Source organism: Cucurbita moschata, unplaced genomic scaffold (assembly GCF_002738365.1).
Source record: "Cucurbita moschata cultivar Rifu unplaced genomic scaffold, Cmos_1.0 Cmo_Scf00003, whole genome shotgun sequence".
Taxonomy (NCBI): Eukaryota; Viridiplantae; Streptophyta; class Magnoliopsida; order Cucurbitales; family Cucurbitaceae; genus Cucurbita; species Cucurbita moschata.
In genome coordinates this window covers 930,309-947,888 of record NW_019268519.1, presented here as the reverse complement: position 1 = coordinate 947,888, position 17,580 = coordinate 930,309, and the positions used below count along the sequence as shown (strand labels likewise).

The 17,580-nt window shown below is 34.7% G+C and overlaps 4 protein-coding genes and 1 long non-coding RNA gene across 6 annotated transcripts; 3 read left to right on the top strand and 2 right to left on the bottom strand.

Moving 5' to 3' along the window:
- Positions 1-2,170: 2,170 nt before the first annotated feature.
- Positions 2,171-4,396, top strand: LOC111432404 (transcription factor UNE10-like). Its single transcript, XM_023069272.1, has 6 exons — positions 2,171-2,300; positions 2,412-2,700; positions 2,967-3,056; positions 3,134-3,199; positions 3,455-3,796; positions 4,117-4,396. The coding sequence occupies exons 1-6, from the start codon at positions 2,260-2,262 to the stop codon at positions 4,231-4,233; spliced, it is 945 nt and encodes a 314-aa protein (XP_022925040.1). The 5' UTR covers positions 2,171-2,259; the 3' UTR covers positions 4,234-4,396.
- Positions 4,397-4,495: 99 nt separating this feature from the next.
- Positions 4,496-6,495, bottom strand: LOC111432395 (pentatricopeptide repeat-containing protein At4g21065-like). Its single transcript, XM_023069261.1, has one exon. It carries the CDS (start codon positions 6,369-6,371, stop codon positions 4,518-4,520), a length of 1,854 nt encoding a protein of 617 aa, XP_022925029.1. The 5' UTR covers positions 6,372-6,495; the 3' UTR covers positions 4,496-4,517.
- A 943-nt stretch (positions 6,496-7,438) lies between these two features.
- LOC111441066 (dCTP pyrophosphatase 1-like) lies at positions 7,439-8,149 on the bottom strand. 2 transcript variants are annotated; one of them, XM_023077975.1, is made up of 2 exons: positions 7,944-8,149; positions 7,439-7,797 (listed from the first exon to the last, which is right to left on the bottom strand). In XM_023077975.1, exons 1-2 carry the CDS (start codon positions 8,079-8,081, stop codon positions 7,558-7,560), a joined length of 378 nt encoding a protein of 125 aa, XP_022933743.1. In that variant the 5' UTR covers positions 8,082-8,149; the 3' UTR covers positions 7,439-7,557. The 2 variants fall into 2 exon arrangements, with proteins under 2 accessions (XP_022933743.1, XP_022933742.1); XM_023077974.1 differs by having other exon boundaries at positions 7,914-8,128.
- On the top strand, positions 7,746-8,415 carry LOC111441067. The gene is made up of 2 exons (XR_002710070.1): positions 7,746-7,837; positions 7,947-8,415. It is a non-coding gene; the product is annotated as an uncharacterized LOC111441067 (long non-coding RNA).
- Positions 8,416-13,895: 5,480 nt separating this feature from the next.
- LOC111441065 lies at positions 13,896-16,311 on the top strand. Its single transcript, XM_023077973.1, has 3 exons — positions 13,896-14,351; positions 14,494-14,616; positions 15,870-16,311. The coding sequence occupies exons 1-3, from the start codon at positions 14,057-14,059 to the stop codon at positions 16,025-16,027; spliced, it is 576 nt and encodes a 191-aa protein (XP_022933741.1). The 5' UTR covers positions 13,896-14,056; the 3' UTR covers positions 16,028-16,311.
- The last annotated feature ends 1,269 nt before the right edge of the window (positions 16,312-17,580 follow it).

Sequence of the window (17,580 nt, the reverse complement as noted above, 5' to 3'; positions counted from 1 at the left end):
ATACATGGGCTTTCCTCTTTTCTTTTTATGTTCTTATTTTCTAAAGATTCTAACCTTTGACTTCTTAGTCTTAACTTAGTCGTGTTATGGCACGTATAATGTAGTGGCTACTGAGCAAGTGGACTCATTTAAACAAGCTCGGTCCCATAGAGATAAGACTAACCAATAAACGAACAAAACTAAGAATTGAAGCACCAAAAACGATAGATTCCCAAAAATCTTGAAGGCGATGAAGGAAGTGAAGGCAATTCTGAGCCACCAAAGGAACGGAACAGTCTATTCCAAGCTCGGCCGCCTTTAGGCACTTCCAGCATTATTTCAATGCCTTTGTTTGCTCAGACAGTGAAACTATCCCTTCAAATGAAACAAAGGCTGTCCCACATGCTCTATTCCCATCCAACATCAACTTTTTTCCCACCAAAATTTATGTGCTTAAAAACATGTTCCAAATCCCATTTGTTCGTAAGGATATGTTATTTATCGAAAGATATTACTCTACGTGAAGCAATGTGGCTACTTGAATGTTCGAGTTTTCTACTCCTATCTCTATAAGATTGCTCACATGAATTGTTTGCATTCCCGAGTTCGTAATTCATTCAATTTTGAGATACGATCGTTCGTGACACTAAGCAAAATTGTCTTACTTAAGGCAACAATATCAAGTAAAACACGTTTGCACTTTTCTTTAGTTCAATAGATTCTAATTTTTTAGTCAATGATGTATATCATATTCAATTAAGTTATACTTGTGATATAATGTAAATGTAAATAAATTAGTTAAGCTTATTCGTTTTCATATTCAATATCAAACTTAGTTATTTAAAAGAAAATTCGATTCCGACACTTGAACTTACCAAATTAACCAAACAATTTGTAGCCTAGAAATGTGTTCCTCGTGATGAATGTTTTTTCTTTTGTCTCCATCAATTTGTCGGTAGATGAAATTACCAAAATTAAAGCTCGAAAAAAAAAATATAAGCATAACATTTTACTGTCATTCTTTTACCAAAATATTTTAATATCAAATAACAATACAATAATAATAATAAAAAAAAGCGTTTCGATTTTGCGTCTCTCAATTGGGCTTCATTTAGTCAACCAAAAGACACCGACGACATGGTTCGTATAAACACATCTTTAGAGTAAATTCTAGATTAAGACAAATCATGTCATTTATTTGAGACAATTAAAATGGTCCCTTCTAGGAGTTGAAACTAGAAATATACTTGACTTAGTTATTTATTTCATGTGTACGTGAAAATAGAAATGAGATAGTTAGTTGTGCCGACTTGAATATTTATGATAATATACAACCAAAAAGTCTAGCAAACGATCAATTTTTATATCGTGTTTATTAGAGGAGTTAGGAGCTAGAAGATCGAACCTCCATTAAAGTTGAAATAAGTAACATCTTTCATTTGAGTTATACTCGTAAAGACACGTCTCCTATTTTGACTATTTGAGTTCTCTAGGGTTTTGTAGGGTAGTAGGTTATTGATAAAAATATTATATTACATTTATGCTTAAGAAATATTATTAAATATATCATGATATTTTATATTTTTTTAATATAAAAGATATTCAAAAATAAAATAATTCACCAAATAACAAAGAAAATTTTCACCGAAGAATTCGATTCTCATTTCGATAACGAAAATTGAAATAAGTGATAGGAACGTAGACATAACCATCAAACATCTCTAATATTAACTCGTTTGAGTTATCGTTATAAAAGTCTATCAAACTTATAGCTATAGTAATTTGGATGACATTAATTACTCGAAAGATCTAAATTAGACCCGTGATTTAACTAATTAAAGTATATATTATATTAAAATTTTGAAATTCGTTGTTAAATTCTATCAAAATTAACGAGAAAAAAATAGATATCCGTTAATTACCACTCAAGTATTACTAACCGAAACATAATTCAATCGATTAATCTATACATCAATCATCAAATCAAAGAAAATACATACATATATATATATATTTTTTGAAGGGTCAGTGATAGCTACAGTAACTAGGGCTAGGAGCATAAACACCCCTTGTGGGAAAGAAAGGGTTTGAAGAGTTGATGGAGAGTGGTCCAAACAAGTAAAGAACTGTTTCAGCCATCTCCGTTTCATACTGTGACATCTCTATCAACCCCCAATCTCTCGCATTATATACACATACCCTCACACACAGAGATAGAGATAAAGAAAGAGCTGTCCCTCAATTCCTGCACCTGGGTACCTATACCTTCTTCTGCGTACTATGAGCATGAGCCACTGGACAGTCCCCAACTGGAACCCTATGTAAGCACTCAATTATCGGTCATTATAACTTTTTTAGTTAGTTGAAGTGAAGGCTTTTCAAACCCACCATCCATAATGTTGTTTTTTTTTGGGTGAATTCCTGTGATTCAGGCCCAAGTATGGACGGCCATGTGCGAGAGGGGATGAGCAAGAAGCAGCCATGGATGCCCATGTGGAGGTGCTTTTCCAAACGCCTTTAACTAACCACTCGTGGAGCCAATCTGATGATACCCTCGAGTCCATTGTTCATAGTTCATTGTCAAGGAAATGGACTCGATCCAACCCAGATTGCAAAAATGAAGCTTTGATGAGTTGGGCTTCCATGGAATCTCACGGGAGCTTCAAAACCGATGATTCCGTTGAAGACTTAGCTCAAGATGATGGCTCCGTGATGCACAAGGTCTTTGTTGTTATGAAACTTGTTTTGTTGGATCTTTGTTAGATGAACATGACTCTCTACAATAGTATAATATTGTCCACTTTGAACATAAGCTCTCGTGGCTTTGTTTTGGGCTTTCCCAAAAGATATCATACCAATGAAGATAGTATTCGATTGTAAACCCATGATCATTCCCTAAATTAGCCGATATGAGACTTTCATTTATCAATCTTTGAATTCTGTTTTAGTGGACAATCACTGACGGTTTGATTTGTTGTTTGAATTAGGAGGATGATCATAATATGAAGGGGAAAGCGGATGGGAGCAGCTCAATCAGACGAACTCGAGCGGCTATTAATCACAATCGGTCTAATAGAGTAAGAAACTTTGAACCAAGTTAACGTTTTTGTGTCATGCTACTCGAGGGTTGAATTAACTGATCTCTCGTTTGTAGAAACGAAGAGACCGAATAAACCAGAAGATGAAAGATTTGCAAAAGTTGGTGCCAAACGGGAGTAAGGTGAGAAAATGGTTGGAATCATGAATTATTTTGTCATTGTAGGGTTTAGTAAGCTTAGGTATGTGGAGATTAGAAAATCTATAATCCAAGATAATGGAGCGAATTCTTGTATAAAACGTATGCTCGGTTTCAAACTCGAGTCACACAAATCTAACTCGTAAGGCAAATATCTCTATAGTTTCGAATCGTTAATGAGATATTTAATAGACAATTCCAAAGGAAGAGAGAGCTAAAGAGTTGTTTTTCCTTTCACAGATGGATAGAGCTTCACTTTTGGATGACACAATTCAATATTTGAAGCAACTTCAAGCACAAGTTCAGTTCATGTACAGTATCAGATCAATTGTGCCGCAGATGGTCATGCCTCTAGGAATTCAGCAGCAGCAGCAGCTTCAAATGTCACTGCTTGCAGCTCATATGGGACTACTTCACACTCATTCAAAGGCTCCCAGCTCCAGTTCCTTTCCTTGTGCTGCTGCATTCCCTCCTCCTCCGTTTCTACTGCCTTCTATCAACTCAACAACAAAGCCAAAATCTAACCTTTCCACCAGTGCTTTCGCTCCTCCGACCGATCCTTTCTGTACTTTCTTGGCACAAGTAAGTCGAACATCAAACATAAGATGAACTAATTGAGTAATACACACAAATGGGTTCGATTTTGTAGAATGCAAATGGAAAAATAATTGAGATAACTGGTTTTAGTCGATTTTCATGATTCAGTTTCTTAAGGAGTCGTCAGGCCAGACTAAGCCAATATCGAGTCATTCTACTTACACTAGCTCCTAACATGAATAAAATGAATGAGGGACCAACCATATATAATAAAAATATAGAAAGAGCTATTCATTGAAGAACAGATTCAAGATGCAAAAGCTTACAGTTTTTTGCATTCAAGTGCTGATTTTTTGTTGCTGCAGTCGATGGATATGGATTTCTACAGTAAGATGGTGACACTATATTGCCAAGAAGTGAACAAGACACCTCGGCAGGCAGGCAAATTTGAAGGAATCAAGGAAGATATGCATTACAGCTAACCACAAAAAGCTTCAGCAATTGGTTGAATTGAATCCAAGAACAAATAGTCTTAGTTGAATAGCTAAATATGTCTCATTTCAACCAAAAGTTCAAGCTTTCTCCAGTGATTTTGGTTGATGGAAATGACATATTCTAATGTTAAGAAGTTCTGCATTTTTTGAATACCATGAATGAGCATATGGCAAGTCCAGAAATAAGTGAACATAATGCGAAAACAAGCAATATTGCTGAGCTGCTGCTCGAGATAGCACTGCCGAAGAATTCGTTCTAACAAATTCAATGTTCACCAGTAGTCTCGGCAAGAACAAACGCCTTCAGAAAAATGATGGAAACGGTTTCGGTCTCTAACGACAATATATCGTTTATAGACAAGTGATACGACCTTGAAAAACTCATGGCAATCCGAGCAAATTCTCAGATTTTTCACTATCCTTAGGGTGCAATCTAAAGGAGAGTTTAAGAGACCAAATGCCAAAGCAAGTTTCTCGCTATGGTACATCACAGAGTGTTCTTTCTCTTCTTTCTCAATATCAAACAAAGACATGTCAGTGCCTGTAACGTAACCATTCTCTTTCAGTTTCTTCATCACATTATCCAACTGCTTATATATTGCACTGAATTCTCGTTTTCTGTCATTTGATGCAGTAAACTCATGAACTGCATTGTTTATTTCAATTGAACTGCAACCAGGGACTTTCTCAATCCCCCTGAGACTCATCATTCCTCGCAACTTTCCTACTTCGATCCACCGCCGTTCCCTCGAGTATAGATTTGATAGCAAGACATAATTCTCCCCATTGTTTGGTTCTAACTCAATAAGTCTCCTGATAGTATATTCACCCAATTTTGTATTCCCATGGACTCGGCAAGCACAAAGCAGAGCCCTCCAAATGATAGGATCCGGCTCCATGCTCATGGATTCGATTAACTCTAGAGCTTCCTCTAACAATCCTGCTCGACCAAGTAGGTCAACCATACACCCATAATGCTCAATCTTCGGTTGCAGTCCAAACTGTTGTTTCATGCTTATGAATTGTCGACGCCCTTCTGTGACCAGACCTTGGTGACAACATGCACACAAGAGACCTAGAAAGGTAACCGCGTCTGGTTTGAAATTTTCCATCAACATCCTAGAAAAAACCTGCAAAGCAGCATTGCCTTGGCCATTCATGCCATATCCAGAAATCAAGACATTCCATGTATAAACGTTCCTGTCTCTAATTTCTTCGAAGACCTTCTCTGCCTCCTCAACAACCCCACATTTAGCATACATATCAATAAGTGCAGTTCCTACAAACACGTTCAGTCTCAACTTATTCTGATATATAAAATCGTGGATCCACTTTCCCTGATTTAAAGCTCCCAAATGAGAACAAGCAGATAGAACTACCACCACGGTTCTCTCGCTCGGTTCAGCCCCAGCTGCCAGCATTCCTCGGAAAGCATTGATAGCTTCCCTAAATTTCCTATTATGTGTATAACCAGTAATCAGCGCATTCCAAGTAACTGAATTTCTTTCAGGCATTTCGTCGAACAGCTGAGATGCATCGGAAATAGACAAACAAGAACAATACATGTGCACTAGAGCCGTGCTTGTGTAGACATCGCGAATGAAACCCATTTGAACAACAGCACCATGTATCATTTTTCCAAGTTTAATATCACATAGCTGTGCAGTCGCTTTAAGAACGGCCGGGAAAGTAGAAGAATCAGGCAGAATGCTAAATTTATGCATGTGAGCAAAAATGATAAGTGAATTCAAATGCTCATTCGAATCCAAATAACCCCTAATCATCGAGTTACAAATCTGAGAATTAATAGAACCACGAAACTTAGAGAAAATAAGAGCAATAGATTCAAACCCATTATTCGAAACAGAGTCCTCAATGAGTTTCATGAGGAAATATCCGTCGCTCCGCATGTCATTGCCTTCCTTGCGGCGGGCATCCAGACAATCAGGAATCTTTCTCTCAATACCGCCCTGAGACGGAAGATTCATCACCCGGGTATGCACAAATCTCGATATTTGTGACTGGTTCGCTAAAAAATCCAAGTTCGAGATCGTACAAGTATCTTGGAGTCGAGCCCTTCGAATCAAACGAAATGAGAAAGGAAGAAGCCTGAGATCCATTTTCATATTCAGTTAAAGACAGTCTGGATTATAGTTTCCAGTTCATAGTTCAAATTATGCAGTTTCCGGTTGGTTTCAACATTTGAAGCCGGCGGCCCGGCGGTGGAGAGGGTCTACAAGCAGCCGTAGCCATTTGAATTAATCTTTAATTTTAACTATTATTTTTACTCTTTAAATACTTTATATTTTGATTAATTTTATTTTAATATATCTAATTTCAATTATCTAAAGTAATCAGTTTTTTTTAAATCTAATTTGACAAGAAAATATCACTTAGATATTTAAAATGACATCATATAAATTTTATAATTATTATTCGACCCATTAATTTTATAATATTGTATTTTATATATTTTTTAAAAATTATTATTCCATAATAAATAAAGATTATAATAGGCTTAGATTGTTGTTGTCGAGACGTTGAAGATCGCTATAGAATCTTCTAGGTTGGTTGTGATTGGAGTTGAGGTGTGGAGGATGTGGATTACGACAACATTTGACCACTTGTGTTGGAACATGAATTATCCACATTAATATTATCGATTAGATTGTTGTTGTTGAGACGTTAAAGCCCACTGTAGAACCATTTGTTTTAGTTGTGGTTGGAGCTAAGGTGTGGGAGGACGTGGACTACAGCAACGTCTGACCATACTGTTGTAGAATCCTCTGTTTTGGTAGGGTGGAAATGGACTTTAGCAATGTCTGACCATACTGTCGGAACATGAACTATCTAGATTAATATTATCAATTAGATTGTTGCTACTGAAACGTTAAAGACCACTGTAGAACCCTCCGTGTTGGTTGTGGTTGGAGGACGTGGACTACAGCAACCTCTGACCACTACCGAGACATAAACTATCCAAATAAATATTATCAATTAAACTGTTGATGAAGATCACTGTAAAATCCTCCATGTTGGTTGCGATTAGACTAGAACAACATCCGACTATATTATTGGAACAAGTTGAAATTTATGAATGGCTTCCGACAGTCGTTTGAATCTAAATTTTTTTTAAAAATGATATATTAAGTTCTTCCAATTTAAAATTAAAAATCAAATAAAAAGTTCTAAATACAAAACATTTAAAATTTATTGAAGGACAAAATAAGAAGCAAAAATTATTGAAAATACAAAATTTAAAGTCTTTCCGGACTTCCAAAATCACTAAGCAGAGAAAGGACGGCGCGAAGTTCATGGCAGCGCGCGAGCGAAAGCGGCTACAGGATACTTGTTCGCATTTTTTACGATCTTGGAGAGCGCGGCATGGCCGAGATCAAGGCCACACACATCGGCCAGACGCACCAAATACAGCAACACATCGGATAGCTCTTCTTCCAAATGCTCTCTCTCCGCCGCGCTCCAGTTCGGCAGCCCCCTTTCCACCTCCCCCTTCCACTGGAATATCTCCGATAGCTCTCCGACTTCGCCAACCTGCAAGGAATTGCAATTCATTAATCGAAAAGAGCAACATGTAAGATTCAGATTATTCCTCGTATATGTACTGATTTTGTTTGTTTTTAGGTCGAAATTGGAGATTGAGAAGTTAACTTCAATGTGTTTTTTGTTTGATTAATTACAAGTGCTAGGAGCAGGTTTCTAGGGCTGTGGTATTGTTCCCATCCTCGCACTTGAGCGAACTCTGCGAGCCTGTCCCTGAGTTCATGCAGTGAGACGTCTTTGGCGGTTTTCTCAGGTTCGTAAGAACGACTCTCCATTTCTCTCTCTCTGTGATCTGTTTTTCTCTGCTTGTGGTTGTGACCTCTGTGTTCGGTTGGGCGGTAAATTTATAGAAGTCAGTTTAGGGCAGAGAGAGAGGAGAGATAGGGAAGAATTTGATGATGATAGTGGGATGTGCACTTGAGGTGTTTGATAAAAAGATAAAACAGTAATTAAGGCATGTGAAGTGTGGGCAAGCTTGTCTCCATCTTTCCATTCATGGCTTCAAATCACCTATCTGCTGCTACACCTCATGCCTTGCCATGTCTCTCCACTTCTCTATACCTCAACTTCTTTCAACATTTTGAATTTGAAGGTTGTGCGACTTTTGGACCCTTGTTCCTACTTCAATTATATGTTTCTACTGTGTTAGTGTAGGTTCTTTAAGCTATATTTGAGAGTACTCTTAACCGGGTGGGCTTAATATGTCTTTTTGTCGAGCTAAAGCTGCTTTTTCTTCTCAAAATTAAGACAGTAAAAGATAACTTTGATAGCTGAAAAGGCACATGCAGAATAGTGTTTTTGGACAAGTGTTTGAGGTAGCTTTCATAACACTTTTAAACTCTGAAGACTCTTTAGATAACGATTCCACTTCCTGTTTCTTCTTTTATATAATATTTATGAACAAATGAGAAATTAGTCGAGGGGTAGTTCTTTTCCACCCTTATGATTCAAGATTAGTTTAGTTTTTTCTTAAAAAATTTATAACCCAGTTGTCTCAACTTCATCAATAATCAAGACAGAAAAAGGAATTGTTGTGAAGGGCGGAGGGAGAGAAACTGAGGGTGTAGGCACGTTATACAAATCCCGGAAATTGCGATGGAAGTTGGGGAAATTTATGACAAATCTTGTTCCATTTCCCCTTTTCCCAGCACCTAAACGCCCATTCTTTTCTTCCATTTCAACATCCTCTATCTCCCCAGCCATTCCCTCTACTTCTTTTTATTTCTTTTTCTTCTATTCTTTCTTTCTTTTCTGGTCAAAAGAAACTAGGAGTTTCAAAAAGTGGATAATAAATTAATTCACGATAGAGCTTACCCTTGAAAAGTTCTAAAAGTTCTATTAGTTTCTTAGTGTTTAACAAGCTTCTAAATACATTGTGTTTAAGAAATCATTGAATTTTAAAAGTTCCTAAACATCTGTTTGGTCCTTAAGATTTCATGTGTAGTATGTTTCCAACCTTTAATTTTATGTTATATAACGATTTATGTTTTATAAATCTAGAATATTTAACGAGATCTATTGGAAATAAAATTGAGAGTTCAATAGTGTATTAGACACTAAGTTGAAAGTCTAGAGACTTATTTGATACTTTTTATGGTTCAAAGATTCATAGATAAAGGGGTATGGTTGTATAGCGACTATGATAGTCTCACAAGTATAAGTCTATCCAAGAGAATAGGAAATTATGGAAGGAGAAGAAGGTAGGGGGATTTCTGTTCACCTCATGAAGTAGAAACTAAGCTGCTTACGAGCTAAGGGTTGCCCCTAGGCCATGAAAGCTATTCAAATAGCTTGGTGTAAAGTATCTGGTTTGGATTACTCAACTTCAAAAGTTGCTTTTAAGAAAATTATAAAAGAAAGGAAAAGAAAAAGACAAAAACATTGTAGAGAACAGAGTTAAATGGTTGATGATTGCAATGGAGAAAAGGAAAGTTGAGAGGAAATGGTACAGATTATGTGTATGAAAATGGGCAACCAATTATTGCTTCTAGAGCTATGTGGTTCTTTTGATTGAAAATTAGTTGCACCAAACACTTCAATTCTTGATTTTTTTTTCCCTTTAATCACTCCTTATCTTCCTAATCTCCTTCCCTCTCTAGCTCATTTTGTCTCTAGCTTAGGCCACATCCAATTATGGAAACGGCAAGCAATGTTCATAAAATTTTATTTGCCTATCTTAATTATTACTTGCCAATTGCTATAAAAGTTTCTTTTTGCAATTGACATCATTTTCCTCCTGAAAAAAGATGACAAATTGTACAAATAAATAAAAATGAACATACCCTTCAAGTAGCACTTTGTCTTTTTAGTTTCAATAGTACCTTTAAACCTTAAAAAAATAAAAGAAAAAAACCTCAAAAATACCCTTAAATTTAAAAAAAAAAACTAAAAAATACATTGATGATTAGTTTTAGTTGGCATGAAAATAGTTGATACATGTTTTAAAAACACTTTTTATCTTTAAAAAAAAAAAAAATTCAAAAATACTCTTTTAACTTTCAAAAGCGTTTAAAAATATCCTCGAGTTTTCAAAAGTTTTCTTAATACCTTAAACCTTTTTAAAAACTTGAAAAACACCTTAAAGTTTTTAAAAACTTCAAAAAAATCCTATGGTTAGTACAATGTTTCAAAATATTAATGAACTTTCAAAAGTAACATTAAAAAGAAAATAATCTATAAGGTATCTATAGACGATTTTTGTCTATATATCGACGATAAATTTTTTTTTTGAATTTTTTTATGAAGGTCGAAGGTGTGAATGCTATCTTTAAAATTTTATGGGTATTTTTCAAACATAATACGAACTAAGGATGTTTTTCAATTTTTTTAAATAGGTGAAGGATATTAATTAAACTTTTTAAAGTTTCAAGTTATTTTTGAAACATTACTAAAAGTTCAATAGTATTTTTTAAACATAACACTGACCGTCTCCATTCAAAATTAATGGCAAGAGTTTTTTTGGGACATTTTAAAAAGTTTATTATTGAAACTTTTGAAAATTTATAAGTATTTTTTAAACAAATTACAAGGATAATTTAATTAATTAGTTAATTAATTTACTTTGGATCTTTTTTTCCTTTTTTAACCTTTTCAATGTCTTGCTTCACTTTTATTCTTCTGTGACTTCTCATATCTTATTTCTCAACTTTATAAACAAATTTTAGGAGTTTGTTTGTGATTTATGTTATATAGATTAGAGGAACTCTCTTCAATTTTCAAATTGAGGGTTGTGTTATTTTGTTACGTAATATGCATAATTGTAAATATTAAATTTCAAACTAAGAAGGTTGAAATTAACGAACAATGAGTGAGGAAAAAGAAAAAGAAAAAGAAAAAAAAGATCGTCCTTCTTGCATTATTCCATTCCACAACAAGTGATCTTTTTATGTTTTTTAGTTTCTTTTTTCAACTTTAGGATAATTTTTTTTCTTTTTCCTTTTCTTTTTAGTCACATCTCAATTAGGATTCAAGGCAGCAATGATTTACATATTTCCCACTCGGTCTTTAATAAACAAAATAGATTCGCTATAAGAATAAATAATCTAAGGCTAAATTAATAAAAAAAATATTCTTAAATTTTGCACTTTTGTCTCAAAAATATCAAAGGATAAAGTGTATTAAAAAAGTGAGAAAAAAATGAGGAATTGGTCCTAATAGATGGAGGAGAGAGAGAAGAAATCAAGGAGAGAGGTGGTGTATGAAGTATGGAGAATTGGTTTTTGTTTATATAGCAACGATAATAAATTATATTTTTTAAAAAATTAAGTGTATCAATATTCACTCTCTAATACTTACGTTCACACTTACCATAATCCATCAAGAATTGATATCAAAACCTTATGGTAAGTGCATGTACAGAAGTTCACTACTATAAGAGATTTGTGGTTGTCTTGTCTGATTTATAAGTCTAACTTTATTTCTAACGTGAAAAAGATCATTTTTTATTATTTTGATCTAAGAACAAGAATTTACATATAGATGCATGTATATCTACTTTCTTGATGTGACAAATTACTTCAAAAGTTTTAGTATGTTATAGTGTGTGTTTGCATAGGTAAGGAAGAACTCTTATTAAACCAACTTGCCTTACAACTCTTATTAAACCAACTTGGGAAACGTTTTTATCTTTTTATTGACATTTTGTAAATGATGAATGCTTTTGTTTCCAAGATGATTGGCAATGATTGGCAATAAATTAAAGTGTGTAGGTATCCATATCTTATGCCTATGAAAGTATGAACAACTTTAGGTTATTCACATTTCTTCAACCAAAATCTTCATCACAAGGATGGAGAGGAGAAGCTATAGCTAATTTCATCTCCTCTTATGCCTTTTATGTTGATCAACATAGCTAGAACTTCATTTGGCCTTGCTGGTGTTGCTTAGTGCACTTCACCCGGATCTTGAGAAGTTCACACATCTCATCGACCTCCTCAACGAGGCCTGATCTCAAAACTTCAATTGGTACCATTCCCTACTCAACCCTTGTCTTCCTTTTCCCATCTCCCTTTTGGTGCATTCGACTAGACACTCTTCCCCTTCGTTGAGTGCTCGTCTTGCGACAAGTTTCATTGTCAAAACTTCAAAACTTCAAAACTATATACATTGCCTTTTATCGTAGCTTTTCATGTTTGTCCATACTCGGCTGCAACATAACCAATGGTTTCAGCCAACATGGTATTCACATGGCTGTCTATCATGTCTATAATTCTAGTCAAGCCCAAGTCTGTCACCTGTCTTGACTATCTTTATCGAGCAGAATATTACTGGCCTTAACATCATGATGTAAAACAAAAAGAAAACATTCATGGTGAGGATAGACCAGTGCTCGTGCCACATCAATTGCAAGATCAATGTGTTGTTGCCAGTTTAATTTGACTTGGTCCAGTTTGGGATCCTCCAAGTTCCTCCTTCCAGTATTCATCTACCAAAATCTTGTTTGATCAATCAAGACACCATCTGTAAAGTTGAACAAGATTTAGGTGCGACCAATGGAAGTCATTTCTAGTAAGAATCTACATTTGAGCTTGGAACGCTCTCACCTTCATTTCCTCTTATCACGCACTTCTTTCCATCTTCTATAAATTGTTCCAAGGGATATACTCATGATTCATGTGATGAGTTCATGAACCCAAAGGAAAATCGTACCCCTCCCAAAGGATATCCTCGTGATTCATGTGATAAGTTCATGAACTCAAAGGAAAATTTTACCCCTCCGAAAGGATATCCCCGTGATTCATGTGATGAATTGATGATAATCCTTGAGAAAATTTGAATACTATTTTGAAGCATTAAAATTAACTCCTAATAAATTGATTTTCATCTTTCTAGAGTATATTATGTCAAAGGAAAAATAACCGAGTTAAATAAAAGTGTCTCGGAGAATGTACCATGCATTTAGTTGAGTTCCATGCATGGTAGTAAAGTCAAATCACAAATCTTAGCTAAGGAGTAGGGCTAATGTTAGAGGTAAAATTGGACCATAAATAAAAACACAAATACAAAAACATTGAAGACTAAGAGACAAAGAGTCCAACATGAATGTTAAGAGAGTAGATCTACCAAATAAAACAGACAAGGAAAACTAGGGTGGAAGATCAAGTTCCCTAAGCTCGAGATGAACCCTAGGGTTAGCCTCTTATGTATGGGGCACAAGCCAAACATGCTCTCGGTCCATATGACCCCAATTCAACCTAATTCGTTTATTTTTTTGGAGTTGGAAATGAATCTATAAAAATGTAGCTAAAATGTGAATGAGGCTGAAAATGAGGCTGAAAAGTTCAATTTTATTGAGATAATTGATAGAAAAAGATATTGATTTAGGTTTTATATTGTTTAGCAAGAAATTTATAACTTGGAATTAGAAGATAATCTACTAAAATTATGTATACAAGAAGCTAATATGTAAGAGAAGACTTAATACAATTTGGAAAATTTAACAAACAATAAATATTTTTGCAATACTCCACTTATTTATTTATTTTTATTTTTACATTTTTCACAACTTGCCTCATTTTCGTAGCAATTTATGTAATTTTCTTATCCACGGGATTTGCCGGGATGCTCTCTTCGGCCCAAATTCAACAGGCCTGTTGTGGTCCGGCCCAGCCCATTCAAATTTATTCTCGTGGGCGGTGGGCCGTCCGATATTGGGCTCGGTTAAGAAGGGAAAATCGCCATCGGCGTTTTGGACAATTTAATGAGCAGGAAATGATCGCACGTCTTCAGTTTTCCCATTTCCGGCTTCTATATGTCCGATCCGCCGGACGGCGTCGAAACTCCCATGGAAGCTACTTCCAGCTCGCCGTCACCGACTCGTTCCCGCGGCGGACCTAGACAGAGTGGCTCCGGAAATGGGAACGAACGGCCTAGATTTTTCGACACAAAAGCGAAAGCCATTTGTTGGGCCAAGGCCGATACTGTCCCCGGACGACATCCCGAGCGCTGGCGTAAGGACGCCGCTGGTAATGTCGTCTGCAAGCGCTTCTGCAACTGCCAGGGATGCCTCTGCTTCGAGTATGATCACATAGTCCCCTTCTCAAAAGGTAAATTTGATTTGCTTCTCTTCGCCTCTAGCCGGTTAATGGTTTCTGAGTTCGATATGGGAAATTTCGCTGTTGCTGTTGCGTTTCCGTTGTGGATTGCAGTAAATTTATGGCTTAGCTTTGGTTGTCATGAAATTCGCAGGCGGCGAATCCACGGCGGATAATTGCCAGATTCTTCAGACGAGAGTAAACAGATTCAAATCGGATAAAGACGATGTTGATACGTCTCAGTTGAAAGGCTATTCATGTGATGTCAAGTTCACTGGTACTTTTTCATTCTGCCCCAATTCCCTGTCTATTTCAGTCCATGCTCTTCTGTTTAGTCTTGTAACACTTGTTAGGGTTCGAGACTAAATAATCGAACTTGTATATGATGTCTGAATTTCCATATCTTAAATATCCTGTTGCTAGTTCTTGAGCTACTCATACCAAGTTGCACGAAATCAAACTTGTGAAATCTCACTGTTATAGATCGTACATCCAGATTAAACAATTTAGGTTTCCATAAACTATCCCTTTGTACTATTCCAAGGTAAGAGCTTATCAAATTCATGCTTGTTAAAGCGACAAGTGAAACATTGGTTTAGAATGGCTATTTAATTCACCTTTCTGTTGGTTTGTTCTTGAATTCTCTCCCGTTCGAATGTAGCTACTAGCATCAATTTACTTTTCTCCTAGCTGCCCCACATATATAGCTATATAATTTTATAAGCTTTTACGGAATCATATGGTCGCTCAAAATTTGTTATCTCTATAAAGGCTATAATTTTATCTGCTTTTACGGAATCATATGGTCGCTCAAAATTTGTAATTTCTATATTGATTGGTTGTTTTGCTTTCCTCATCTTTTGACGGTACTTCGTGGCTTTTGGGGGGAAGTGATCCGGAAACATCATTAATTTTCAGGAAAGTGCTAGAAAGTGAAGTTTCAATTGCTTTAGCAATTCTATATGCTGTCCTGTTTCATATTAGCTATCATTGCTGGTGGTAGTTTATGATTCAAACAAAAGAATGCTTGTACTTTTGGTCATTTGAAACACAAATGAAGAACCTACATAGATTGCATTCCCCTTGTTGGGGTTATGAATTCAAATCATGCTGTGCACCCACCCAGAATATGAAATATCTTATGAACTTTTTGTAGAGATATTCATTGCTGTGCATATGTGGAATAGAGCAGGTTCTATGAATCTTGATCAGTACCTAAAGCTGAAATAATGCATTCTGGGGAGGAATTCTTTGAGGACCACATGGATTACCTCTTAGTTCATTGTCCCTTTCCATATTCAACTTGGGAACTTGGTTTCAATAAGACTAACATTCATGCACATCTCGAATAACCTTATACAGCACTCTCTTGACTTACTACTAGGATGTCCCATGGTGATTAAGATTTTAGACTATATTAGAATAATTGATAATACTCCATCCTTCACCTTCTCCATCATTGAGTGTTTTTTTTCCCTTCTCTCTCTTACATCCTTATATGATATAGTTGGACTGCATGTTTTGTTGCAGATAAGGAGCTTGACATAATTGAAATGGCTGTTTATGGAGATGTAATCAGGCCAGGAAACCAGTGTCGTTGCAGAACAGTTTCTGAAATGCTCGGCCAATATAAATCCAAAGACCGCTTGGCCCCTTGCAAGTTGCCATATAATGAAGATTCTTCGTAACAAAAAGAAGGCTTGAACCTAAAGCATGTTTTTGCCCCATTTGGTATTAAGATCTATAATTTAATACACTTGCTACAAATAATGTTGGGGACCTCCATTACTTGATTAGATCAATGTGAATGAATATCACACCCATCTCAGTTTAAGAAATTGTTAAATTTTGAGTGTTTAGAAGTCTTTAAATCAACTAGATTACAATATATTTGATTTTTGTGCTCTCCATTCTGGTCCATAAATTCTTAAATTGTTTATGTTAGTACTTAAATTGTATTAATGTTTTGATATAGCCCTTAAACTTCGCAGGTTATATTATGTTAGTTGCTGTTCTTAGCTTTTTTTTTTTTAATTAAATATCTATTGTGAACCCTTACTCGATTTACATGTTATTGTCGTATACATGTTTATTCACACATCTTCCTGAGTTCTTAAGGTTTGAAGAGCTGTAAAAATGGAGGGTACAACGAAACGATCTGCTAACAATTTGATAGCCACACAAAAATGGACCTCCCTCTCATCTCACCTTGAAACGGTTTGAGTTTAGATTTAAAGTGAACAATATAAGTTGTTGTAGATGACGAAGATAATTGAAAATGAGATGACCACATTGTCACGTCTTTTTCTTTTTGTTTTAACTTTATTTAAGAAAGATACCATAATTCACAACTTTATATATGCAAGTTTGAATTTTAAATCGGTAAGCTTTAGAAGTCTTAAAATATTTATTTTCAATTCTTGAATTAAACAAAAGTCTTAAAATATTTATTTTCAATTCTTGAATTAAACAAAATAATCACTGGATATTGTTTATAAAATGGTATTGGATGAGTAAATATTAAATAAAAGTATGTTATTATGTCCAAAATGATTTTTTTTAAAATAATTTGATGACTAAAATATTTCAATTCTTACATAAATTCAAAAAATAAAAATATATTTATAAAATTAATTTTTTTAAAAAAATAATAATAATAAATTTTCTAATACAAATTTCAATAGCCGGCAGACCAAATAAACATGAACCATTCAAATATAATTTTTATTTATTATTTTGTATAAAGTCACTTGAGATATTTACAAATTTTCAAGCTTGTCTTTAATAATATGGTTGAATGTTTTTATTTATTTATTTATTTTGGAGATGACTTATATATATATATATATAATTTTAATAATTTTTGTTATAAAATTATTTGAAAAATAATAATAAAATGAATTTCAATGTACACATCTAGGGGCTCATTTCATGAATAAACACTATGTTCGAACATGCCACCAATTCTATGCATTTAATTATTATCCCTACAATAAGGACTCCCTCAATAGTTGATTTTTCTTATTCCACCTACATTATTTATTTATTTTATATGTAGTACCTAAAATAAAAATAAAATAAAAAATAATTTAATTTAATTTAATAAACCTTGGAAAGTCAAATATTATATAAGACGGGTTGCCCTAAAATTGAGGGATAAAATTATAGTTTTTTTTCCCCAAATATTATATAAGATGAATTGGATTTAATTAAAAGAATAACAAAAAAAAAAAAAAAAAAA

What these genes read in the sequence shown, in the direction of transcription:
- LOC111441065 (XM_023077973.1), top strand. Translation starts at nt 14,057, where the DNA reads ATGTCCGATCCGCCGGACGGCGTCGAAACTCCCATGGAAGCTACTTCC. An exon ending in CATAGTCCCCTTCTCAAAAG is followed by an intron (nt 14,352 to 14,493) that starts GTAAATTTGATT and finishes TGAAATTCGCAG; the next exon opens with GCGGCGAATCCACGGCGGAT. An exon ending in ATGTGATGTCAAGTTCACTG is followed by an intron (nt 14,617 to 15,869) that starts GTACTTTTTCAT and finishes GTTTTGTTGCAG; the next exon opens with ATAAGGAGCTTGACATAATT.
- LOC111432404 (XM_023069272.1), top strand. Translation starts at nt 2,260, where the DNA reads ATGAGCATGAGCCACTGGACAGTCCCCAACTGGAACCCTAT. An exon ending in ATGGCTCCGTGATGCACAAG is followed by an intron (nt 2,701 to 2,966) that starts GTCTTTGTTGTT and finishes TGTTTGAATTAG; the next exon opens with GAGGATGATCATAATATGAA. An exon ending in TGGTGCCAAACGGGAGTAAG is followed by an intron (nt 3,200 to 3,454) that starts GTGAGAAAATGG and finishes TTCCTTTCACAG; the next exon opens with ATGGATAGAGCTTCACTTTT.
- LOC111432395 (XM_023069261.1), bottom strand. Translation starts at nt 6,371, where the DNA reads ATGAAAATGGATCTCAGGCTTCTTCCTTTCTCATTTCGTTTGATTCGA.
- LOC111441066 (XM_023077974.1), bottom strand. Translation starts at nt 8,081, where the DNA reads ATGGAGAGTCGTTCTTACGAACCTGAGAAAACCGCCAAAGACGTCTCA. An exon ending in AAACAAAAAACACATTGAAG is followed by an intron (nt 7,798 to 7,913) that starts TTAACTTCTCAA and finishes AATTCCTTGCAG; the next exon opens with GTTGGCGAAGTCGGAGAGCT.